Raw genomic sequence first — 21,355 nt, 5'->3', positions numbered from 1 at the left:
TTCCCGCGGGCACAGACTGTCTCTCATAAGTGCCACAGGCGATGCAGCGTGAAGTAGCCGACTCAGGGTTCAAAACGCAGGCTTTGGAATCAGTCTTCCATCCTGACTCTTATCAGCTCTGACACCAGACACATTATTTAATCTGTCTGAAGCTGTGCCATCATCTGTGCAATAGAAATAACAGTGCCTTCCGCACAGGACTATTGTGAGGGTAAAATGAGCAAGGGGCACAAATGAAGTAGTCACTAATTGCAAGTTGTCTTATTGACAAAAGTGCACAGAGACTCAGGAGAGGAATCACCGTGGGCTGTGTGGTCAGGAAGGCTTCATGGAACATGAGACCTGAATTCTGCCTGGGAAGGTCGGTTTGAAATGTCTTTGGATGATGAGCAGAAGGATGGGTCAACTAATGACCCAAAACACTAGCCTAATGAGAGTAATTCCTATGGCCCTTGGGCTTAGACCCTCGCCCAACTTACTTTGGTTTCTGTTCTTCAATCAAGACTCCGGTGTGAGGCACCACCCCCTCCGCGGCCCACTTCCAGGTCTGGCTAATTCCCCTCCTGCTCCAAACCTCTGTGATTTGCTACATGCCATGTGGCCCTCTAATTCCATCCCAAGGCTCCAGAGGTGCAGATCTGCAAACCAGCATGATTAGCCACCACTGCTGGCTTCCCATTCAGCATATAAATCTAGTGCCTAGGATTACCTCATGCCAGAAAACCGAAATCCAAGTCAGATGGTTAAGGCATTAATAGCAGTGAGTGTTGTAAAGACTCAACAATGCAAACCTTCCCAAAATGAACCATCCTGACCTCCCTCGCGCTGACAATGCGTGTGTGACATCATGTGTAAATGAGCCTTAAATTTGAACCAGGTGCCGAGAGCTGTCTGGCGTCTCCTGGCTGCTGTATTAACCACTAACATGCACAGGGGGATTCTGAGGCAGTAAAATGGAGCGATACTATGGCAGTGACCAGCCCTGGCGCAGCAGCTGTGGCAGTGAACATTCAAATCACGCCCACCCTGTTGGGCCCAGGCCCCCAGGCCCTGTAAAGCTTATTTCCGGAGGGCTGGGGAGCCCAGGGAATTTGGCTGGCTTCACTCAACTGACAAAAGCTCTTCTATGCAAATCAAATCACTCCCACTTGCTCCCAGGACTTGATTCTGAGGTCTGTTTTGATTTGCATCCAGGAGGTGGGACTCTGAGCTCGGGCTAGGGCTTGTTGGTTGGTGACAGTCAAAGCCAGTGCATGCAGGGACAGGCAGCCTAAGATGTGTTTTTGGAGGGCACCACTTCCAAGGAAGAGAGCCAGCTCCAAATCCTTAGATGCTTCGATTTTTACCAGGCTGGCACCTCTCTAGGTGCCTCTAAAAGAATGCCTCTGTCCAGTTGGGCCTGTCCCCACAGCAGGTGACATGACAAACAGGCCCTAGAGATCACTAAAACAACATCTGGAGGGACTAGACTTAGGTATGGATGTGGGGTGGGCTGTCCCTACCATTGTTACTTGTAAGTATGAGAGTAGATGAAGGATAAAAGTGAGTTAACTAGAAATTAAGTCTGGATAAAATTGAGTCTTTTTTTTTAATGTTTACTGTTCATGGTGCCCAATCCCAAGTTATCAACAGCATGACCTTATTAACAGCCTGTATTCTGATCATCCCTAGCAGGCCCACACGCAGTGAGACAGCGTGCGTAGGAAGGAGGCATACAAAGTGATTCTCTCTTGGTAGGGACTGTTCTAGAAGATCTATCCATCCTAGTGAAAAGAAGCTGGAGCCAAAGAGAGGTGAAAACCCACACTCTATGGATCCCACAGGACTTCAGCACTAAAGTCCTTTGTTGTTCAGGGCAAGCTCTTAAACCACGAACACTCACTGCACTGTACCGTACCGTACAGCTGGTGGGGTGGGGATGGGAGGCAGCTCTTCGACGGAGAGTGTAGAGAGGCTGGTAGATACAGTGTCTTTCCTAAAAGCTGTGGTTAGATATCTGATGTCTATTCGGAAAAAGTCCAGCCATTGTTAACGTAACAAGAATAGTTTGCATGACACCGATGTAACCTGGCAGCCAAAGGGAATGGACTGAAATGCGCATGTGTGAGCAATGATGACTTCACTGTACTAGTCAGTGGGGGCAGTAGATGCCATTGAGTGACCACATGTACTATCTGACCATCACATTCAAAATGACTGAGCGAGTAGAACAACGAATCTGCATCACATGTTGCATTAAGTTGAACATTCCTCCATGGAAACTATTCAGATGATTCAGAAGGACACAGCTATGGGCAACTGGTGATTGGCAGCTTCATCATGACAAGGAGCCTGCCTGCTCATGTATCACATCTCCTGCAGAGATTTTTGGAAAAACATCAAATCACCCAGGTGACTCAACCCCCCTACAGCCCAGATGTAGCCCCCAATGACTTCTGGCTTTTTCCAAAACTAAAATCACCTTTGAAAGGGAAGATTTCAGACCATCAATGAGATTCAGGAAAATAAGGGGTGATTCCAAAAATGGGTTTTGCAGTGTTTTAAACAGTGGAAGAGAAGCTGGGAGAACTGTGTGATGTTCCAAGGTGCCTACTTTGAAGGGAACTGAGGCATCACTGTCCTGTGTACAGTGTTTCTTGTATCTTGAATCTTTTTCAATAAATGTCTCTATTTTTCACAGTGCATGGCTGGATACTTTCTGGACAAACCTCATAAAATATATAAGAATTTGTATATTTTGCAAAGAAAGCAAATATACAATAGCATCAAGATGTTGAGGATGGGTCTCCTGAAGTTAACATGAAGTCACAGTCTTAGAAGTCCTTCAAGTGGAGGGAGCATTGAGTTAGGTTTTGAGAAATGAGAGGGGGAGCTTGGGAGAAACAGAACACAGCATGAACGGCTGAGCAAAAGTGTGCAGGCAGGAACCCATGGGAAGTACCTCAAGATGCCAGAGTAAGTCCTCTCATTCTTAACAGAATCTGAGGGCATGAAGGAATTCCTAAACTCCAGAAAAAGTTCCTCATGATCCCTGGAGCTGAAATTTTAGAACAAACTGAGTGTGGGTTTTTAGACAACCAGCCCTTAATGGTTGAAAGTTCTTTTCATGTAGCTTCTGGAAGATGATGGTGGTGACAGCAGAGAGAGGCAACTGATGTTTCTCTCTCATGCCTGTCCCAGAGGCCTTCAACCAAGACCACTACCTTTTGTTCGACGTAAAGCCCAAACTCAGCCTGGCTTCCTCAGCAACCAGGACCCTACCCTTCAGTTTTATTTCTCCAACTGCCACCAAATCTTTGCTCCTGGCACTTTCTTATTTGTCATTTCAAAAATATACCCTTTTCATGTACCTTTGTTACTATCTTTTTAAACGGGAATGCCTTCCACCCACTCTCTTTGCTTATCCTGCAATTTTAATCAGCTACTGCCTCCACAAAATTATCCCACTCACTCAGAAGGCAGTGAGTATTCCTATGAAGTAGTGCAGGGCAACTTCATATTTTTTCATCAAACTATGTAATTCTTTCAACAAGAGCCCACTGGTGGTCTAACTTGCACATGGCACACATGATGGCCAAACGCTGGCCTCCAGGATATTACAATCTTAGCTACTACACAGAGCAACCCCCAACAGTGGTTTACCAACTAAATTACTAAATTGTAATCCCCAGGAGTGGTTTACCAACTGAAAAACAAATAGTGTATATGAGACAGGACCCAAAAAAAACCCCAAACAAAACGAAATTATCTTCTGGAGGGCGGGTCTTGGAGTACAGGCTTCCCCCGTTAGGTGAGTGTTTTAGGAACCCTCCTGTATTGGTGTACCAGCTGGCACTGTTGTGAGAGGCTGAGTTTGACTTCAGTGATTTTTTTTTTTGAAGACTCCTTTAACACATTTGCCTATTTCATGACGAGTGATTTACAAATGTACCTGCCCACACTGTGCTCATTATTTGGCAGGTACTGACCAAAAATGTCATGACCTCTGTACCCCACCTTCCCTATTCACCCTATCTCACCCTGAGTGACTTTTTTCCCCCTCTGATTCCTACTATCACTATCCAACTGGAAGTGGGGTCAAGGAATTATGATCCTAAACACAAGACACCTCAGGCTGACACAAGGCACATTCTGGGAGCCCAGTTTCTAACTCACTGGGCTTGGTTCCAGAAAACCCAGGACAGTGGCTCCAAGGGGAAGTCTTAGGAAGTGTACAGCTATCCCCAACATCTGAGATCTTTGGAGGCTTGGTCTTTTGTTGTCAAAAGAGAAGCATTTCCCTATAATGAATGACTAATCAAGAATGAATGCTTCAGTCAATAAATGACACTGTACTGCCGTTGCGATGTCAACTACAGTTGCCTGCACTTTGAGAGTCAGGCTAAATTGACTCAATCCCATCCTCATATGAAGATAGTCTCACAACACTTCTGATGTCCCTAAGGGCCCTGGGAGAAAGCAGTGGCTTACATTTTTCCTGGTCACCTGGCTTGCATACATGCTATTCTAGTTCTGCCCCTTGTGGCTCCAAGGAAGGGTTTGCACACACACTCCTGTTCACAGAAGGTATTTCGTGTATAGCTGACTGATTGGTTTCAACAGACGAAAGCATGCAAATTAAAACTGAATATTAGGCATTTCCATTTTTATAATGCCTTTCAGCCACTTTTTCTCTCATGAGCTCCAGACTCCCATCACGGGTTTGGCAACCAGTGCCCTTTCCGTTTACTTCTCAGCTCCCAAATACATGTTCTTTTCTACAGAGTGCCTTCACTTCCTTTTCTCCTGCCTGCCCACTCCCATCGCATCTCACCTTTTTTCTCATTGAGGCAAAACTCATATAACATAAAATTAACTATTTCAAAGTATACAGTTCAGAGGCATTTAGTATATTCACATTGTTGTGCAACTGTATAGGGTCTCACCTTTCACCCCAAATGACCTATCAAGATATTTTCCTCAACAAGGACATTGTAGATATTTCCCTAACTAAGAAAAATTCTGGAGCCAGATGTTCTCCCTTACTGAAACCTTCGTCTTCCATGGATACCACGGTCTTTTGGCATTTGAGGAAAAGATGCCATCAAACAGCTTTTTATCCTTTTGGAGAAAGGAATATAATTTGTAAAAAAAAATTTTGTGTGAAACATTTAAACTAGATTTGTGCACAAAAGGTGACAGTTACAAAACAAATTTTCAGCTTTACTACTTAATGGAATATCAGCGACTTACTTGCAATCATTCAGCAAATACATATATGAAGTCTGTCTGGAAAAAGTCCAGCCACTGTTAATATAATGAGAACGGTTTGCATGGCAGCAATGTAACCTGGCAGGTAAGAGTGCACTGAAATGCACATGTGGGAACAATGATGACTTCACTGTACTAGTCAGTGGGGGTAGTAGATGCCATTAAGCATACTATAGTAGATATACTGTGTGGCTGTCACATTCAAAATGACTGAGCAAGTAGGGCAATGAATCTGCATCAAATTTTGCATTAAGCTTGAACATTCCTCCACAGAAACTATTCAGATGATTCAGAAGGACACAGCTATAGGCAACTAACTGGTGACTGGTAGCTTCATTATGACAACATGCCCACTCATGTATCACGTCTCGTGCAGTTTTTTTTGTGAAACATCAAATCACCCAGATGACTCAGCCCCTCTACAGCCCAGATTTGGCACCCTATGACTTCTGGGTTTTCCCAAAACTAAAATCACCTTTGAAAGGGAAGAGATTTCAGACCGTCAATGAGATTCAGGAAAATACTACGGGGCAGCTGATGGCGACTGGAAGAACTGTGTGAGGTCCCAAGGCGCCTACTATGAAGGATATTGAAACATTACTGTCCTATGTAAAATGTTTCTTATATCTTGTATCGTCTTAAATAAATGTCTCTATTTTTCATATTACATGGCTGGATACCTTCCGGACAGAACTTGTATTTACATGTTCAAATAAAAAATTTACATGTGGGTAGCAAAATAAACATGAACAAATGTTAAATTTCAGTTGTTAGTATATGAACATATATATGTTTGAAGTTTTTCATAATAAAAAGTTGCAAAAAACAGAGTACAGTGTTTTTGTTTAGATAATTTATAGTAAATGGTTGAAATATGTGTTATACACAAAGATTTAGGATATGAAGGATACTGGGCATATATTTGATGTCACCTGCAGTCCTTATACTGAAATATTCAAACTAAACCTGATAATAGATACAAGGACTGAATGACCTTCCTAAGACAATGACAACACAGGATCCCTGAAGAGAAATAACAATGGACAACATTCTTCCTAAGAATATCACACACAGGTCACCTCCTCTCCTGGGAACAGCATACAAGTGAAGGGGACAATTCTCACATGACATTCGTCACAGCCATAAGAAAACTCCTTAAACGCACCATGAAATAAGACTCAACAACGTTACTGAGCACCAGTTGAGCAGACTCATGGCGACAGGTGCTGTGCACATGCACAGAACATGCCTGTGTGTCTTTTGGTTACTGACGACTGAGTCAGGGAAGGCGGTGCTTGAATGTGAAAAGATAAGCAACATCACAAAATTTAAAGAGCAATTACTACATTGTTGGTGGGAATGTAAGTTAGTAAAACCTTTCATGGAGGGCAACTTAGCAATAGCTATCAAAATTAGAAAAGTACAAGCCTTTTGACTCAGAATTCCAGTTAAATGGGTGGGAATTTAACTTACAGATACATTCGTATATGGGCTAAATGATGTAGGTATAAACTTAATAACTGAAGCACTACATAAAATAACAAAAATTTTAAAATATTTGATTTTTAAAAGATTTTATTTATTTATTTCTAGAAAGAGGGGAAAGAAGGGAGAAAGAGAGGGAGAGAAACATCAATTGGCTGCCTCTAGTTCATGCCCCGACCAGGAACTGAGCCTGCAACCCAGGCATGTGCCCTGAATGGGAGTCAGACCCGGGACCTTTCACTTTGTGGGAAGATGCCCAACCAACTGAGCCACACCAGTCAAGGCAAAAGTTCAAAAATATTTAAAACCCTAAATATGCAATGATAGGAAACCAGTTAATTAAATTATGGTATATACATTAATGGAATAAAATGAGCTGTTAAATAGAGTTATACAGCTTTATAAGTTTCAATATAGAATAGTCTTCAAAACATAATGTCAAAAAAAATAGACACATGGGACTACCTCAAACTTAAAAGCTTCTGAGCAGCAAAGAAAACAATCAATATAGTAAAAATGCAACCTACAGAATGGGAGAAAATATTTGCAAACCATATATCTGACCAGGAGTTAATATCTAAAATACATAAGAACTCCTAAAACTTAATAACAAAAAAACAAATAGCCTTATTTAAAAGTGAGCAAAGGACTGAAATAGACATTTCTTCAGAGAAGATATACAAATGGATAATGAGGACATGAAAAGATGCTCAATATCACTGATTTTGAAGGAAATGCAAATCAAAGCCATAATGAGATAACACCTCACACCTGCTGGGATGGTCCTTACTTTAAAAAACAACAACAAAAAACAACAAATGCTGGTGAGTATGGAGACAAACTGGAACCCTTGTACATTGTTGGTCGGGATGTGAAATGGTATAGCCATTATGGAAAACAGTAGAGAGGTGCCCTGGCTGGTGTGGCTCAGTGGATTGAGTGCTGGCCTGTGAACCAAAGGGTCACCAGTTTAATTCCCAGTCAGGGCACATGCCTGGGTTGTGGGCCAGGTCCCCAGTAAGGGGCTCAAGAGGCAACCACACATTGATGTTCCTCTCCCTTTGTTCTCCCTCCCTTCCCCTCTTGAAAAATAATAAATAAAATCTTTTTTAAAAAAGAGAAAACAGTAGAGAGGTTCCTCAAAAAATAAAAAACAGAGCTACCACATTATCCAGTAATTCCATTTCTGAGTATATGTCCTAAAGAACTGAAAGAGGTGTGTGCACTTGGTTCACTGATTGCAGCATCAACCTCAATGGTCAAGAGGTGGAAACAATCTAAATGTCCATCGACAGATGAATGGATAGAGAAATTGTGGTGCATACATACAATGGAGTATTATTCAGCCTTTAAAAAAGAAGGACTCCTGTCACATGCTACAACACGGATGAAACTTGAAGACATTATGCTAAGTGAAACAAGCCAGCCACAAAAGGACACACACTGTAGAACCCCACTGTCTGAGGTAGCTGAAACAGTCAAATTCATAGAAGCACGAAGTACAAAGGTGTTGCCAGGGCTGAGAGGAGGGGGAAATAGGGAGCTGCTGTTCGATGGGCACTGAGTTGTAGTCATACAGGATGAAAAAGTTCTTGGGATCTGTGGTACAAGTATGCATATATAATTAATAATAGTATTATACACTTAAACATTTGTTAAGAAAGCAGATTTCCTGTTAGGTGCTTTTTACTACCATTTGAAAAAAGACTTATCTATTTATCTATCTGTATCTTGAAATATCTCTAAGTGAAGAGAGGTCAAAGTACAGAGGATTGCATGTGGCATGCTAACATTCATGTGTGTGTATTCTGTATACATATACAGTCAACTGGGCTTAGAGCACATTTACAAGGACACAGAAAGCTGTAAGAATGGTTGCTCCCAAGGAGGAAAACTGGGTGCTTGGAACAGAAGTGGGAGGGAAGCAATTCTGTAAATTCTGAATCTATACCATGTGTGTATTACCTATTAAAAAATGAACATAAGAGCAATCAATGAAAAAATAGAAAATATATTACAAGGTACTAATGATATATACCAAAAGAATCACATAGATATTAAGGGGTAAGTTGGAGTAGAGAATGAAGCATTTACAAGGTGGTATTTGAGCTGGCTCTTGAAGAACAGGAAGTGCTTGTCTAGGCAGAGGAAAGAAATCAGGACAGTCTGGGAGTGGAAGCGGAAGCTGGAATGGGGAGAGAACAGTGGGAGTAAAAATGTTGAAGCAGACTAACGAAAGGCAAATCAAGTGCCAGCCAACGAAACAGTTTCAGTGTATTCACTGAATATTCAGTGTATTCAGTGTAGAATATGAGTTAAAAAAAACTACATTTTAGTAGATGAGGCAGGAGAATGTGAAATTTACATGGTGGGCAGTAGGGAGCCACTGGAGGCTCTTGAGCACAGGAGCCATGTACGAAAGCAGGATCCCAAGGGGATCAGTGGACAGTAATGGACAAAATGCATGGGAAGACAGACATCTGTGAGAAGGCTGACACAGCAATCCAATGGTTGCCCACTAGAGTCATCTGGGAAGCTTTAAAAATACATATTGAGCCCTGGCTGGTGTGGCTCAGTGGATTGAGTGCCGGCTTGTGAGCCACAGCGTCACTGGTTTGACTTACAGTCAGGACACGTTTCTGGGTTGTGGGCCAGGCCCCCAGTTGGGGGCGTGCAAGAGGCAACCACACACTGATGTTTCTCTCACTCTTTCTTCCTCCCTTCCCTTTTCTAAAAATTAATAGATAAAATCTTTCAAGAAAATACATACTGATGCCTAGACCCCACCCCCCAATGATTCTGATTTCATTGGTTTGGGGTGAAGCCTAGACGTTGTCATTTTTGAAATCTCCCCAAGTGGTTCTAAACAGCGGTCTAGGTTAAGAATCACTGCAATAATCCAGGCACAAAGAAATGAAGGCTAAGATTCAGGTGCTGGTAGGAAGTGGGAGATAGGATAAGAGCAAATGTAGGAGACATTTCAAAGGAGGAACTGATATGGTGACAGATTGCAGGTAAAGAGTGAAGAGATATTACCTGTTAGATTCCAGTATGCATTCACTCAACAAATATTTAATAAGGCTCTCCCAACTACCAGGTACCTTTCTGGACTCTAAGGATATGGTGACGAACAAGACAGGCAAGTCCTGGTTCTTATGAAACTTGCAGTCTGGCGGGCACAAACAACCAACAAATAAACAAGCTCTCTGGTAGTGACCTGAGTAACCGGGTAGTTATAAGGCATGACCGCAGGTTGGGGGCTGCTTGTTTTTGTACGATGGTCAGGGAAGACCTTCTGGGTGGGTAATATTTGAGCTGAGGCTTGACTGATGAGGAGCCAAGCCTTGCAAAGGTCTTTGAAGAAAATGTTCTAACTAGGGAAAAGGTAAGCATATGAGAACACGTTTGGTGTGTCTGAGGTACAGAAAGGCCTGTGTGGCTGAAGAAGAGTGACAAACAGACACGCGATGAGGCCAGAGAAATATGTAACTAACAGACCAAATACAGCCTTGTAGGTCATGCTCAGGTTTCATCCTCAGTGAGATGGGGAGCCTTTGGAGGAAGCTAAGCAGGTTAGTGACATGATCTGATTTACATTTTAAACAAGTACTTAGGCGGCAGTCTGGAAATGGATTGCAGGTGGCAGAAATGGAAGAAAACCATTTGGGAAGTTAGATTAAAACAGTGGGGCCGCTGACAGACACAGGAAAATGGGGAGAATAGACTTGAACACACTGAGTTTGAGGTAACTGTGAGGCATCCAAGCGGCCATGTCCAAGAGCAATTAGAAATAAGGAAGCTAGGTGAGAATTTAGGTTACACCTACTGACTTGGGAGACAGTCCAAGGAGGGCGAAGAAACACAGGTTAGAGGACACTGCAGGGAAACAACTTCACCGGAAGAGGAGACTAATGACAACTTGGAAGAAATGTCCCCGGGGTGAGGTTCAGGGCTCTGTAGCTACACTTGTCTCATTGAACATTTTTATCTGTGAATGGGATAAAGACACTGTAGGATAATGAAGGATATCAAAATGCAGGGAATGAAAAAGAAAAGCAGGGAACAATGATGCACTGGAATCAAGATTCAAAAAAGGTAGCGGCTGAAGGAGGAGCTGGAGCCAACAAAATGACACTCAACAGATATGTAGTACAGATGACAGATGCATGTGCATGCAAATATATGTGTGCATATAGGTGTGTATATGTATTCTTTCATACTTAAAAAAATTAAAGTCAGTAGCACAAGTCCTAGAAATCTGACCACTTACTTGAAAAAGAGATGGAGCTTTTATTGACCACCTACCTTATGAGCCTAAAGTTTAATGTCACTGTGAAAAAGCTAATATAAAATCAGAATATTTAATACAAAACTACAAAAATTATTCTTTTTTTTGTTTTAGTCCTCACCCGAGGACATGTTTCCATGCTTTTTTAGAGAGAGAGCACAAGGGAGATAAGAAAAGAGAGAGAAAGAAAAACACTGATGAAGAGAAACACTGACTGGTTGCCTTGCTACACATCCAGACCAGGGATCCGTACCAGGACCCGTGGTCACGCACATCCAGACCAGGGATTGCAGGCGCTCACCCCTGGACCAAGAATGAACATGCAACCTAGGTATGTGCTCTGACTGGGAATCGAACCCACAACCCTTCAGTTATGGGATGATCCTCCAACCACTGAGCCACACTGGCCAGGGCAAGGATTACTTCTAAGATACTATTTTCTAATCAGGCTGCTGATTAGGTGGAAAACTGTGATTTGAATAACAGTCAAGTAACAAAATTCAATTCAGTGCTTAACTGCATGCTCAAGCTCTTCCCAAATATCATGTAAAAGAACTAGGAGACTAGAAAAAACAAGTACATTTCCCTTGGTTGAGAGAAAACTCAGTCTTCAAACACAGCAGGTCTTCAGAGAATTCAAACAACCTGTCCAAAATTAGAAAGATAGAGCTAGGATTTGGACACAAGTTTGACTCAGATATCTTCTTTAAAAAATATGAATACAAATATATATGTATATACATGAAATGTATACATAATTTTTCCTCTGAGTTAGCAGTTTCACTTATCAAGTCAATCTGAAAAGGTTCAGTCAGAAAAATGAAGGTTGTATGTGAGGTTTCTTCAGGTCAGAAATGTGGCTACTTTGACTTCCCAACTTTAGGGCTGGGACAGCTCCTAGTACACAGCATGCGCTCAGTAAATATTCGCTCGGTGAAATCAGCCAGCCCCTTGGCTTGTGTTGTGTGCCAGGCACATTTTATCTTACGTTGTGTGTAAGCTATTCAAACAAGTGCAAAACACTTCTCTGCAAGTCTTTTTTCTTTATAGCACCCCATATGAGAATGTCTTTTAATCCATCTGTCTCTCTGTTTTTGTTTTTCTTTCCTGGCAACTCAATTTCCCTCTCCACCCATTTACTTTGTCCCCCAGGTGAACGAACCTCTCGTTCCCACCTGTCCATCTGGCCATCAGCCAAGATAAGTCTTCCTGCTCCTCTGAGCTGACAGCCTGGCGAACTAGGACAGTGGATCACAACGACAGCAAAAACATCTCTCGGGATTTTTAAGAAGGGTGAGGAACAGAAAGACCACAATGGGGAAACCACATCCACAGTATCTGTACTCATCCTTCACCAAAACTGTGTTTTCCAGTTTTTCCTACTTCATATGGAAAGACTAACTATAGACGGATTACAGTAGGGAAAAAATGGATAAGTTGTGTACTTGAATTAGAAAAACAAATTTCTCCGTACTATATTAGGTTCTGAAAAGTTCTAAGTCCAAAAATTATGACACTAAAAGTGAGGCCAGTAATTTGCAGGAGACAAACTGTGTTTTTCATAGGGTTAATTCTAACACAGCCCCAGGGTACAGTCAGTGTGCTGAGAAGAGCGGGTTACAGGGAAGTGTTTGGGTCCCTGTGTGTCTAGCATCTACTTTCATCTCTGTACACTGCACTGGCGGCGTCAACAGGAGAGACAGCCCAAATGGAAACACTCCACACCCAGCTACCCACAGATTATGTAACTGGATCCTGCAGATACATGGGGCAGAGAATGGAGAAGAGAAAAATCTGTTTACGTAAAAAGAGATCTTCCAAGTTCACTAACATCTCATATAATGCTCACATAACCGTATTCAAATGTAAAACACTACAACTGCAAAGACACACTGAGAAAGAAAAGCATCTTTCCCAAAAGATCTCTGCTTACCTCACCCCCGTCCCATCCCCCTAAATGGGGAAGAAAATAGCTGTGAAAGGCGGGTGCTTTCTACGTTTGGCAAATACAGAACATGAGGTTTGCTAAGATGATAATGTATTAGAAGGCCATAATCCATTTAAAGGCATGTGTCAAGTTTACCTGAAAGTGGATGGTTTGTTGCTGCTTTTCCATCGATGCACTAGTAGACTTTAATTTAAAAAGTGCCACAGTAGGAAGAAACATAGAGTGCAGGGACAAATAAAGCCCGTTAGGAATGGCAAGATCATGGAGAATCCACGGTACTTTCAAGGCTTCAATTCTATACCTAAATTGTGCTGAATTTCAGATTCTGCTTCTATGTAAAAAAGCAAAAAAAAAACCAAACCCCAAAACCCAACAACAACAAAGATTTCCAGACCTTGGGTGTTTAAAGGGCCTTCACACAGTAAATCAACTCGCTGCTGTCTTGTTTTCTCCGCAGCCAGACTGAAATAATACGGCACCAGCAGAGGTGTGAATTACCCCCATTCATCTTAATGGAGTGTTAACTTCAAAGGCTTGTTTTAACCATTTAAATGCAAAGCTCATGAGTAAACATTCCGTTAAAAAAAGTACAATTTAAACATTCACCCTCAACATACGAAAGTAATTTATATTCTCAGCACTTCGTCTTTTAATTTAGCAAACAAGTCTCCAAGTGTTGGAAAAGTATGTATTTTGTGCTTAACTTAGTTTTATTTTAAATAGTTATTACCTAATAAATTATGAACATTAAGCCCATAATGAGAAGGCCTATATTTCCCAGGAAAAGTGCCGAGGAGTACTCAAACAAGGTTTTTCCGTAATCCTGGTGAGGGGCACCGCTGTTAGCAGCCATCTTATTAGCTTCTTCCAAACTGGGAGGGAAAGTTGTGACTCTAAACAGGCAACAAGATAAGGCAGAATACCAAAGTAAAACAAAAATAAACACCTCCACAAATAATTTCTCTTGATATTAACTGAGTGTTGTGCAGAGTGTCCAATAGGTTCTGGTCCCTCCGGCCAAACCTCCCCCGACACTATCCCATGAGCAGGTGACAAATGCATTAATTGATGCCCAGCTGTCATCACACTCAACATGCCCCAGGGGGCATCCTTGCATCTGTTGCAGATTTAGGGTTATTCTGGTATTACTGGAGTTAGATATTTTTTTAAGCAGCTGAACACCTATCTGTATTTGGACCTGTAATTTCATGAGCAGAAAGAAGGTACGAGAATGAGCTTATCAGACTGACAACTCTGGCTGACCTGAAGCCACATGGGAGGCCGTGCCTGGCGGTGCCCCTGGGACTGTGCTAAGTGCCCAGTTTCGGGAAGGCGTTAGGAGGAGGTACAGCTGGTGTGGCGCTGTGGGAAAGCACTGAAAAGAGTGCACATGGGGCCAGCTCCCCTGTGAGTGAAGGCAAGAGAAGGATTCGAAACACATTCGTTGTGCAAAATGGAAGATGAAATTCCATGTCCCTGATGGAAAGCAAATTCGCTTTACTACTCAGATAAAGGGATGGGGGAAAGGGGATAAATATCAAATCTACGAAGAGAACCTGTTTCATACTCTACCTAATTTATACAAGGTCACTTAATCCTCTCAACACAACACTGTATAATAGGTATTAACTCCATCTAATACCTATGTGAAAGTGGAGGCTTAGAGAAGTAAAGTAGTTTGCCTAAATTTATAGAGATTTGAATCTAAGTCTTTCTAACCCCCAGACTTGGACTTTTTCCATTACTCTGTGCTGATCTCAGGTTGCCAAAGATGTATCTTAACTCAAAAGAGAAGCTCAGTTGTCAATTTTTCAGCTCATTTCCCAAGTGGGAAACAAGGGGGCACCTGCAAAGGTGTGGATTTCCATACATGCAAATTGGCACTTTGCATGCAGTTCCCTACTTTCCATGTGCACAGGGGTGGGATTGCATTTCTCTTGATACATCCTGACTTTGGTAGGCTGCTCAAGTACCTTTTATATTTAACACTTATGGGGAGAGACCTAGCTTCTGGTTTCCAACCAGAAATAAGCCACATCAATGGGAAGACTGGAATGATTTATAGAATCTCCAAACAAAATATGATATAAATCATCAATATTTGTCTCTGTGCCAAGGAGAAAGTCACATGTTTTAGGGACAAACAAGAAAGCTCAGAGAACTTTCAAATCCACAGCCAATCATCGCAGATCTATCTTATAATGAACAACAGAGAAAAATCACAGAAGTTTCTTAGGCAGGATTTGGAGTCAGGGCAAAATACCAAGTGGAATAATCCCAGTTCTGTTATTAGTGATTGATGTTGACAACATTAGCCCACAAGCTAAGATTCAATTTTGTACATAAGCTTAACATACTGATTTCTTTAAAAAACAAACAAAAGATTGACTCAATATACTTAATGACATTAAAAACTTCTGCCCTGTGAAAGACACACTGTTAAGAGAATGAAAAGAGAAACAGACTGGGAGAAAATCTTTGCAAAACACACATCTGATAAAGGGCTGCTAGCTAAAATATACAAAGAAGCATTAAAACTCAAAAACGAGAAAACAACTCAAGACAAAAAGCAGGCAAAAGACCTGAACCTCACCAAAGAGAATACACAGATGGCAAATAGGCATATGAAAAGATGTTCAACATCATCCGTCATTAGAGCAACGCATATTAAAACACCAAAGTGGGACACAGCTACGCACTCATTACAATTGCAAAAAATAAAAACACTGACACCATCAAACACTGGTGAGACTGTGGAACAGCAGCTCTCACTCACTGCTAGTGGGACTGCAAAATTGTACAGCCACTTTGGGAGGTGGTTTGGCAGTTTCTTACAGGACTAAACATATTCTTACCATAGGATGCAGCATTTGGGCTCTTTGATATTAACTCAAATAAGCTGGAAACTAAGTCCACACAAAAGCTTGCACAGTTTTATTCAAAATTGCCAAAATTTGGAAGCAACCCAGAGGTCCTTCAACAGGTGGATGGAAAAACAAACAGTGGTACATCTGTACAATGGAATATATTATTCAGTGATAAAAAGAAAGGAGCTATCAAGCCATGAAAAGACATGGAGGAAAATTAATTGCATTTTGCTCAGTGAAAGAAGCCAGTCCAAAAGGTTAAGATACTATATAATTCTAGCTATATGACCTGCTGGAAAAGGCTCATAGCTTTCATAAAGAGTGTAAAAAGATTAGTGAGTGCCAATGCTTGCATCAACAGTGAGCCCTAATGTAAACTATTAACTTTAGTTAATAATAATGTATCAATATTGACTCAACAAATATAATAAATACGCCACACATTCAAGATGTTAATAATATGGGAAACTGGGTATTTGGGGGGGAGGTAAAGGAATATATGGGAACTCTGTACTTTCTGCAAAAATTAAAACTACACTAAAAGATAAAGCCTATTAATTTTAAAAAAGCAATAGACCCAGAAATAAATAAATGTAAGATTGACCTAACATATTTCAGAGCATTTTGAGTTTGTTTCTTATTTTGATTAAAACTGCTATGGGCCCACTTTCCCCTACCCACTCCCATTTTGTTCCACTTTTCAGTTAATAATGTTTACAAAAAATGTTAACCTATACCAAGAGGATTCATCCAAGGTGCCTTCCAGAATTATACCTTTATGTATATGGAGGTAAATTGTTCTTCCTAAGAAATGGGAAAATTTTCTTTCATTTTAAAGTTTGTATTTATTTTTAGAGAGAGAGGAAGAGAGGGAGGAAGAGGGAGAGAAACATCAATGAGTGGTTGCCTCTTGTGCACCCCCAGGTGGGGACCTGGTATGCAACCCAGGCATGTGCCCTGACTGGGAATCGAACCAGCAACCCTTCAGTTCACAGGCCAGCACACAATCCTCTGAGCCACACCAGCCAGGGCTCTTTCATTTATTATTAATCCAATTAAAAACGATGACTGCTAAACTAAAATTCCCAACCAAACCTCCAAGGATGAGCAAAACAAAAGCCTGTGGAAATAAGGGGGAAAAAAGAACAATTAGAGTATTTAAACAAAAAATCTCTACTCTCTTCAATAATGTATGTTACAGCTCAAAATACATGATGACACATGATGACATTCTTGATGTACATAAAATAATTATAAAATGACAAATTATTTCTTAAAATAGGATTCTTAAAAGAAACAAACAAAAACCAACCTACCCCAAGCTTTTTCCATGACAGAAAATCCTCTCTGCTAAGTTTAAGATAAAACAGTCCAGGGAATACGAAAGTCAAACACGTTGATGTACTGGAACCTTTAACAAAAGGAAAAGAGAGGACCATTGCCAGATTCACATGTGAGGCTGTATGACAATTTTATCCATTTTCTTATGTGCATTTTTTGAAATAGAAAACTTACCAATTACACCAAATACATTCCTAATATCAGGAACATATATGGCACATAAAACAATGATAATATTGAGTGCTAGAGTAATCAAAAAATGATGAATCCATGAGAAGGAAAAATTGGAGAAAAACATCATCATTAAAGCTTTCCTTGCCTGTATAACATAAAAGAGAAACAGATTTAAATACAGAGAAAGGGTCGAAGCCAAAATACTCACTTAGGGAAACACATGATTGGTACCGTAACCATGATATTTTTGTCCACTAAACCAACTAGATTTCGAAAATAGAACATAAACTATTATCATTAAGTGTTTATTATTCATGAATTAAGAAATATATATTTCTGTGTGAGTTTCATAAACATTATTTTGCTTTAATTCTTGAAAACATTTTCATATGCAATTTCTTTGGGTTGCATAATTTTCAAAATTATTGACAGTAATGCTGTGTGATGAAATCTCAGAGAATCGTTTTCATTAAATTCAACAGAAGAACAAAAGGTTTGAAATGAGAAAAGAAGTCATGCCATGGGAAAGAAACACCATTTACTATTTTATTTTATACTCTCTGTTTCACAGCATGCGAGTATGAAAACCAGTTCACGACACTCCCCACTGCCAAGGCGGACAGCAGGGCGGCGGGCGGCCACATCCCACAACTGTTTACGCAGCCCCTGCTGCACTCCTGGCCCGCAGTGTGCGCAGGGAGGGGCGAGCAGTCCCCAAGGCCCAGTTCTTAAGGAACTCACTGTTTAGGAATTCAAGACATTCCCCACAGCAGCATTTATACCCAAAGCCTTTGTTTCCATTTTCTCCGAAATTCTTATGATTCTTTTGTATGGCAACTAAAATGCAGAATGAAGATTTGTTCTGCCCCTTATAATTCTAGAGCAAATAATATAGCTTGGCTAAGATTAAACTAGAATGTCTATGTGAAAATAAATTTACGATAAACCAGAAGGAGCTTATTTTTGCCAACTTGACTTTTTCCCCTTCATGCACATTCTTCTGAAAACAGAAAACAGAATTAAAGGGGGGAAAACCCGAAAACCTTAGAAGAACTATAGTCTCTAAATTGGAAACAATGCTGTGGGAAAGCGTAAACCTAAACTAAAGCTCAAGAAGCACAAATCAGCTTAGTGGTTCACTGTTATTTTTGTGCTTTCATGGGGCATGCGCAAGTATGAGGTCTTTGATCAATTACTTGACAAATGAATAAGATATACAAGACTAGATGTGATTCAAACATTCCAGTCTGCAAAGCATTAGTGTTGCCACATTAGGGAGCTGCTCCACCAAGCAACAAAACCTTTATGGGTACTTACAGGGAAGTGGATTAGAGGGACTGTCAGAATCACAGCACACAGAAAGCATAACCTCACAGTCCTGACAACAGCATCATGTGGCAAGTATTTACCGTAATCTTGGAGTACATCGGATGCCACTTTGTCTGTAAATTTAAAAAATAACAATAAGGATCACATTATAAACTACTAAGATGTCAGTAACAGCAAAAATTATTTTCCTTTGCACAAAGGGATCTTAACAGATTTTGGATTCACAGTCCCCAGTTGATCTCTGGCCTGTTTTCTACTATGAAATACAGAGACATTAGTTAAATTTCTTCTTAAAACCTATAATCTCTTCTTTTAATGAAACTAGAAATCGGCAGAGGCAGAACCTAAATTATGTCCAGAAAAAGTCCAACCATCTTTAATATGATAAGAGCAATTTGTGTGGCATCAATGTAACCTGGCAGCCAAGGAGAGTGGACTGGAATGTGCATGCATGAACAATGACGACTTCACTGTACCAGTCAGCGGGGGCGGTAGACACTGTTGAATGAGCATGTGTACTATGTGGCCATCGCATTCAAAATGAGTGAATAGAGCAACAAATCTGCATCAAATTTTGTGTTAAACTTACATATTCCTCTACAGAAACTATTCAGATGGTTCAGAAAGCTTTTGGGGATGATGCAATGAGGAGCACAAATAAAAGAGTGGCACATATGCTTCAAAGATGGTCAAGAACCTGTTGAAAGTGACCCACATTCTGGAAGGTCTACACACAAGCAGAACACCTGAGAATGTTGAACATGTATGGACTGCAATCAACAAAGATTGGCAATGGACTGCGAGAACTAGAAGCTGATCTGGGGATTCCAAAAACTACTGTGTCAAGATTTTGACACAAAATCTTGGCATGAAACGTGTCATGGCAAAATTAATCCTGCGGCTTCTGCTACCAGAGAAGAAGTAACATTGTGCTACAGTTGCTAATGACTTCATTGAAACTGCTACCAATGAACCAGATTTCCTCGAGAAGGCCATAACTGGAGATGATTCAGCTATGATCCAGAAATGAAGGCCCAGTCATCCCAATGGAAGTTGTCTGGTTCTCCATGCCCGAAGAAGGCGCAGCAAAGTTGTAGCAAGATCAAGATCATGTCAACTGTGATTTTTGATTGGGAAGATATTGTCTGTCATGAGTATGTCCATTCAGGCCAAACAAGTAAGAAGGAGTAGTATGACACTATTTTTCATCAGCTGAGAAATGCAATGCGACAAAAATGGCTGCAGCTATGGGTAGCTGGTGATTGGCAGCTTCATCACAACATGCCCCCCCACACATCATGTCTCATGCAGAATTTTTTCTGCAAAACATCAAATCACCCAGGTGACTCATACACCCCATACATCCCATACAACTTCTGGCTTTTCCCAAAACTAAAATCACCTTTGAAAGGGAAGAGATTTCAGACCATCAATAAGATTCAAGAAAATACAGTGGGGTAGCTGATGGTGATTCCAACAAAGGATTTTGCAGTGTTTTGAACAGTGGGAGAACTGTGTGAGGTGCCTACTTTAAAGGGGACTGAGGTGTCATTGTCCTATGTACAATGTTTCTTGTATCTTCTTCAATAAAGGGCGCTATTTTTCATAATGCATGGCTGGATACTTTCTGGACAGACCTGTATTTTAGAGCTTGTCCACAATCTGAAGATTTTGAACATTTATGTTGTTTGTTTTGTAAAGTGTTTTCTACCACTGAATTTGGTCCATATGATAACAACATAAGATTGGTAGCTAGGCTAAAAAATATAACTGGCCCAAGACACACAACTCATAGGGGAAGAGCCAGCACAACTGTACACCCAATTTTTTTTTTGGCGGGGGAGTTGCCAAAGCCAATACCTTTTCCTCAATACTACAATGTTTTCTAGAGTCTCATAGAGTTGTGCACATGTTAGCTGCTTTATCAACATCACATCTGTGGATTCATCTTACATAAAAGTTTTAGCGACCTGGCTTACTTAGCAAGCCAGTATAGTAGTCAGTGACAGAGTTTGTGCACACCAGCCATGCCTTGCTCCAAGGTGTTTTTCCCTTCTGACAACACCTTCCACACCCCAAGCCAGACAAGGAGTATTCAAGTGAGGTTACTCAAGAACAATGCAGATCACTGCCTTGCAGGGAAAGATCAATTTGTATTTAAAAGAGAATGGTGCTTGACTTCCGGCCAAGATGGAGGCATAGGTAGACACACTGTGCCTCCTCGCACAACCAAAACTAAGGACAACAACAATTTAGAAACAAAAAAACAACCAGAACAGAGAGAAATGAACCGAACGGAAGTCTGACAACCATACATCCAGACCAGAAAGGAGAAGCGGAGTCAGAGGCCTACGGAGAGGGGTCGAGGGGTCCCGGCAGGAAAAAGCGGCAGCTGGCAGACCCCAGATGTGCAGGGGCAGCTGACAGACCTGGTGGCAGACCCTGGGCATGGGAGGCAATGAGCAGACCCAGTGAGGTGCGCAAGGCAGCTGGCTGTCCGCAGTGACACATTTGAGTGCAGATAAACCAGGCAAAAATGGGCAGCGACACAGACTGCGCAACCCAGGGACCCAGCACTGGGAAATTAAGCCTAAAAGCACCGATTGAAAACACCTGTAGGGGTTGAGGCCCGGAGAATCTCCCAGCCTCACAGGAGAGCTCCTTGGGGAGACC

The 21,355-nt window shown here is 41.3% G+C and overlaps 1 protein-coding gene across 4 annotated transcripts in view; it reads right to left on the bottom strand.

The window, feature by feature from the left end:
* Positions 1 to 16,765: 16,765 nt before the first annotated feature.
* The window catches only part of SLC38A6 (solute carrier family 38 member 6), a 64,241-nt gene continuing 59,651 nt past the window's right edge, over positions 16,766 to 21,355 (bottom strand). For all 4 annotated transcript variants that reach the window (XM_045823307.1, XM_045823306.1, XM_045823311.1 and 1 more), the window contains exons 13-16: positions 18,671 to 18,795; positions 17,354 to 17,498; positions 17,155 to 17,249; positions 16,766 to 16,958 (exon numbers count right to left, since the gene is read on the bottom strand). In XM_045823307.1, coding sequence (XP_045679263.1) covers positions 16,875 to 16,958; positions 17,155 to 17,249; positions 17,354 to 17,498; positions 18,671 to 18,795 — 449 coding nt within the window. In that variant the 3' untranslated portion in view covers positions 16,766 to 16,874. The remainder of the gene's footprint in view (positions 16,959 to 17,154; positions 17,250 to 17,353; positions 17,499 to 18,670; positions 18,796 to 21,355) is intronic.

This window comes from Phyllostomus hastatus, unplaced genomic scaffold (assembly GCF_019186645.2).
Source record: "Phyllostomus hastatus isolate PE091 unplaced genomic scaffold, TTU_PhHast_1.1 phas_scaffold_501, whole genome shotgun sequence".
In the NCBI taxonomy this organism is placed as follows: domain Eukaryota; kingdom Metazoa; phylum Chordata; class Mammalia; order Chiroptera; family Phyllostomidae; genus Phyllostomus; species Phyllostomus hastatus.
The sequence above is the reverse complement of the archived record's forward strand: the minus strand, read 5'-3'. Positions and strand labels throughout refer to the sequence as shown.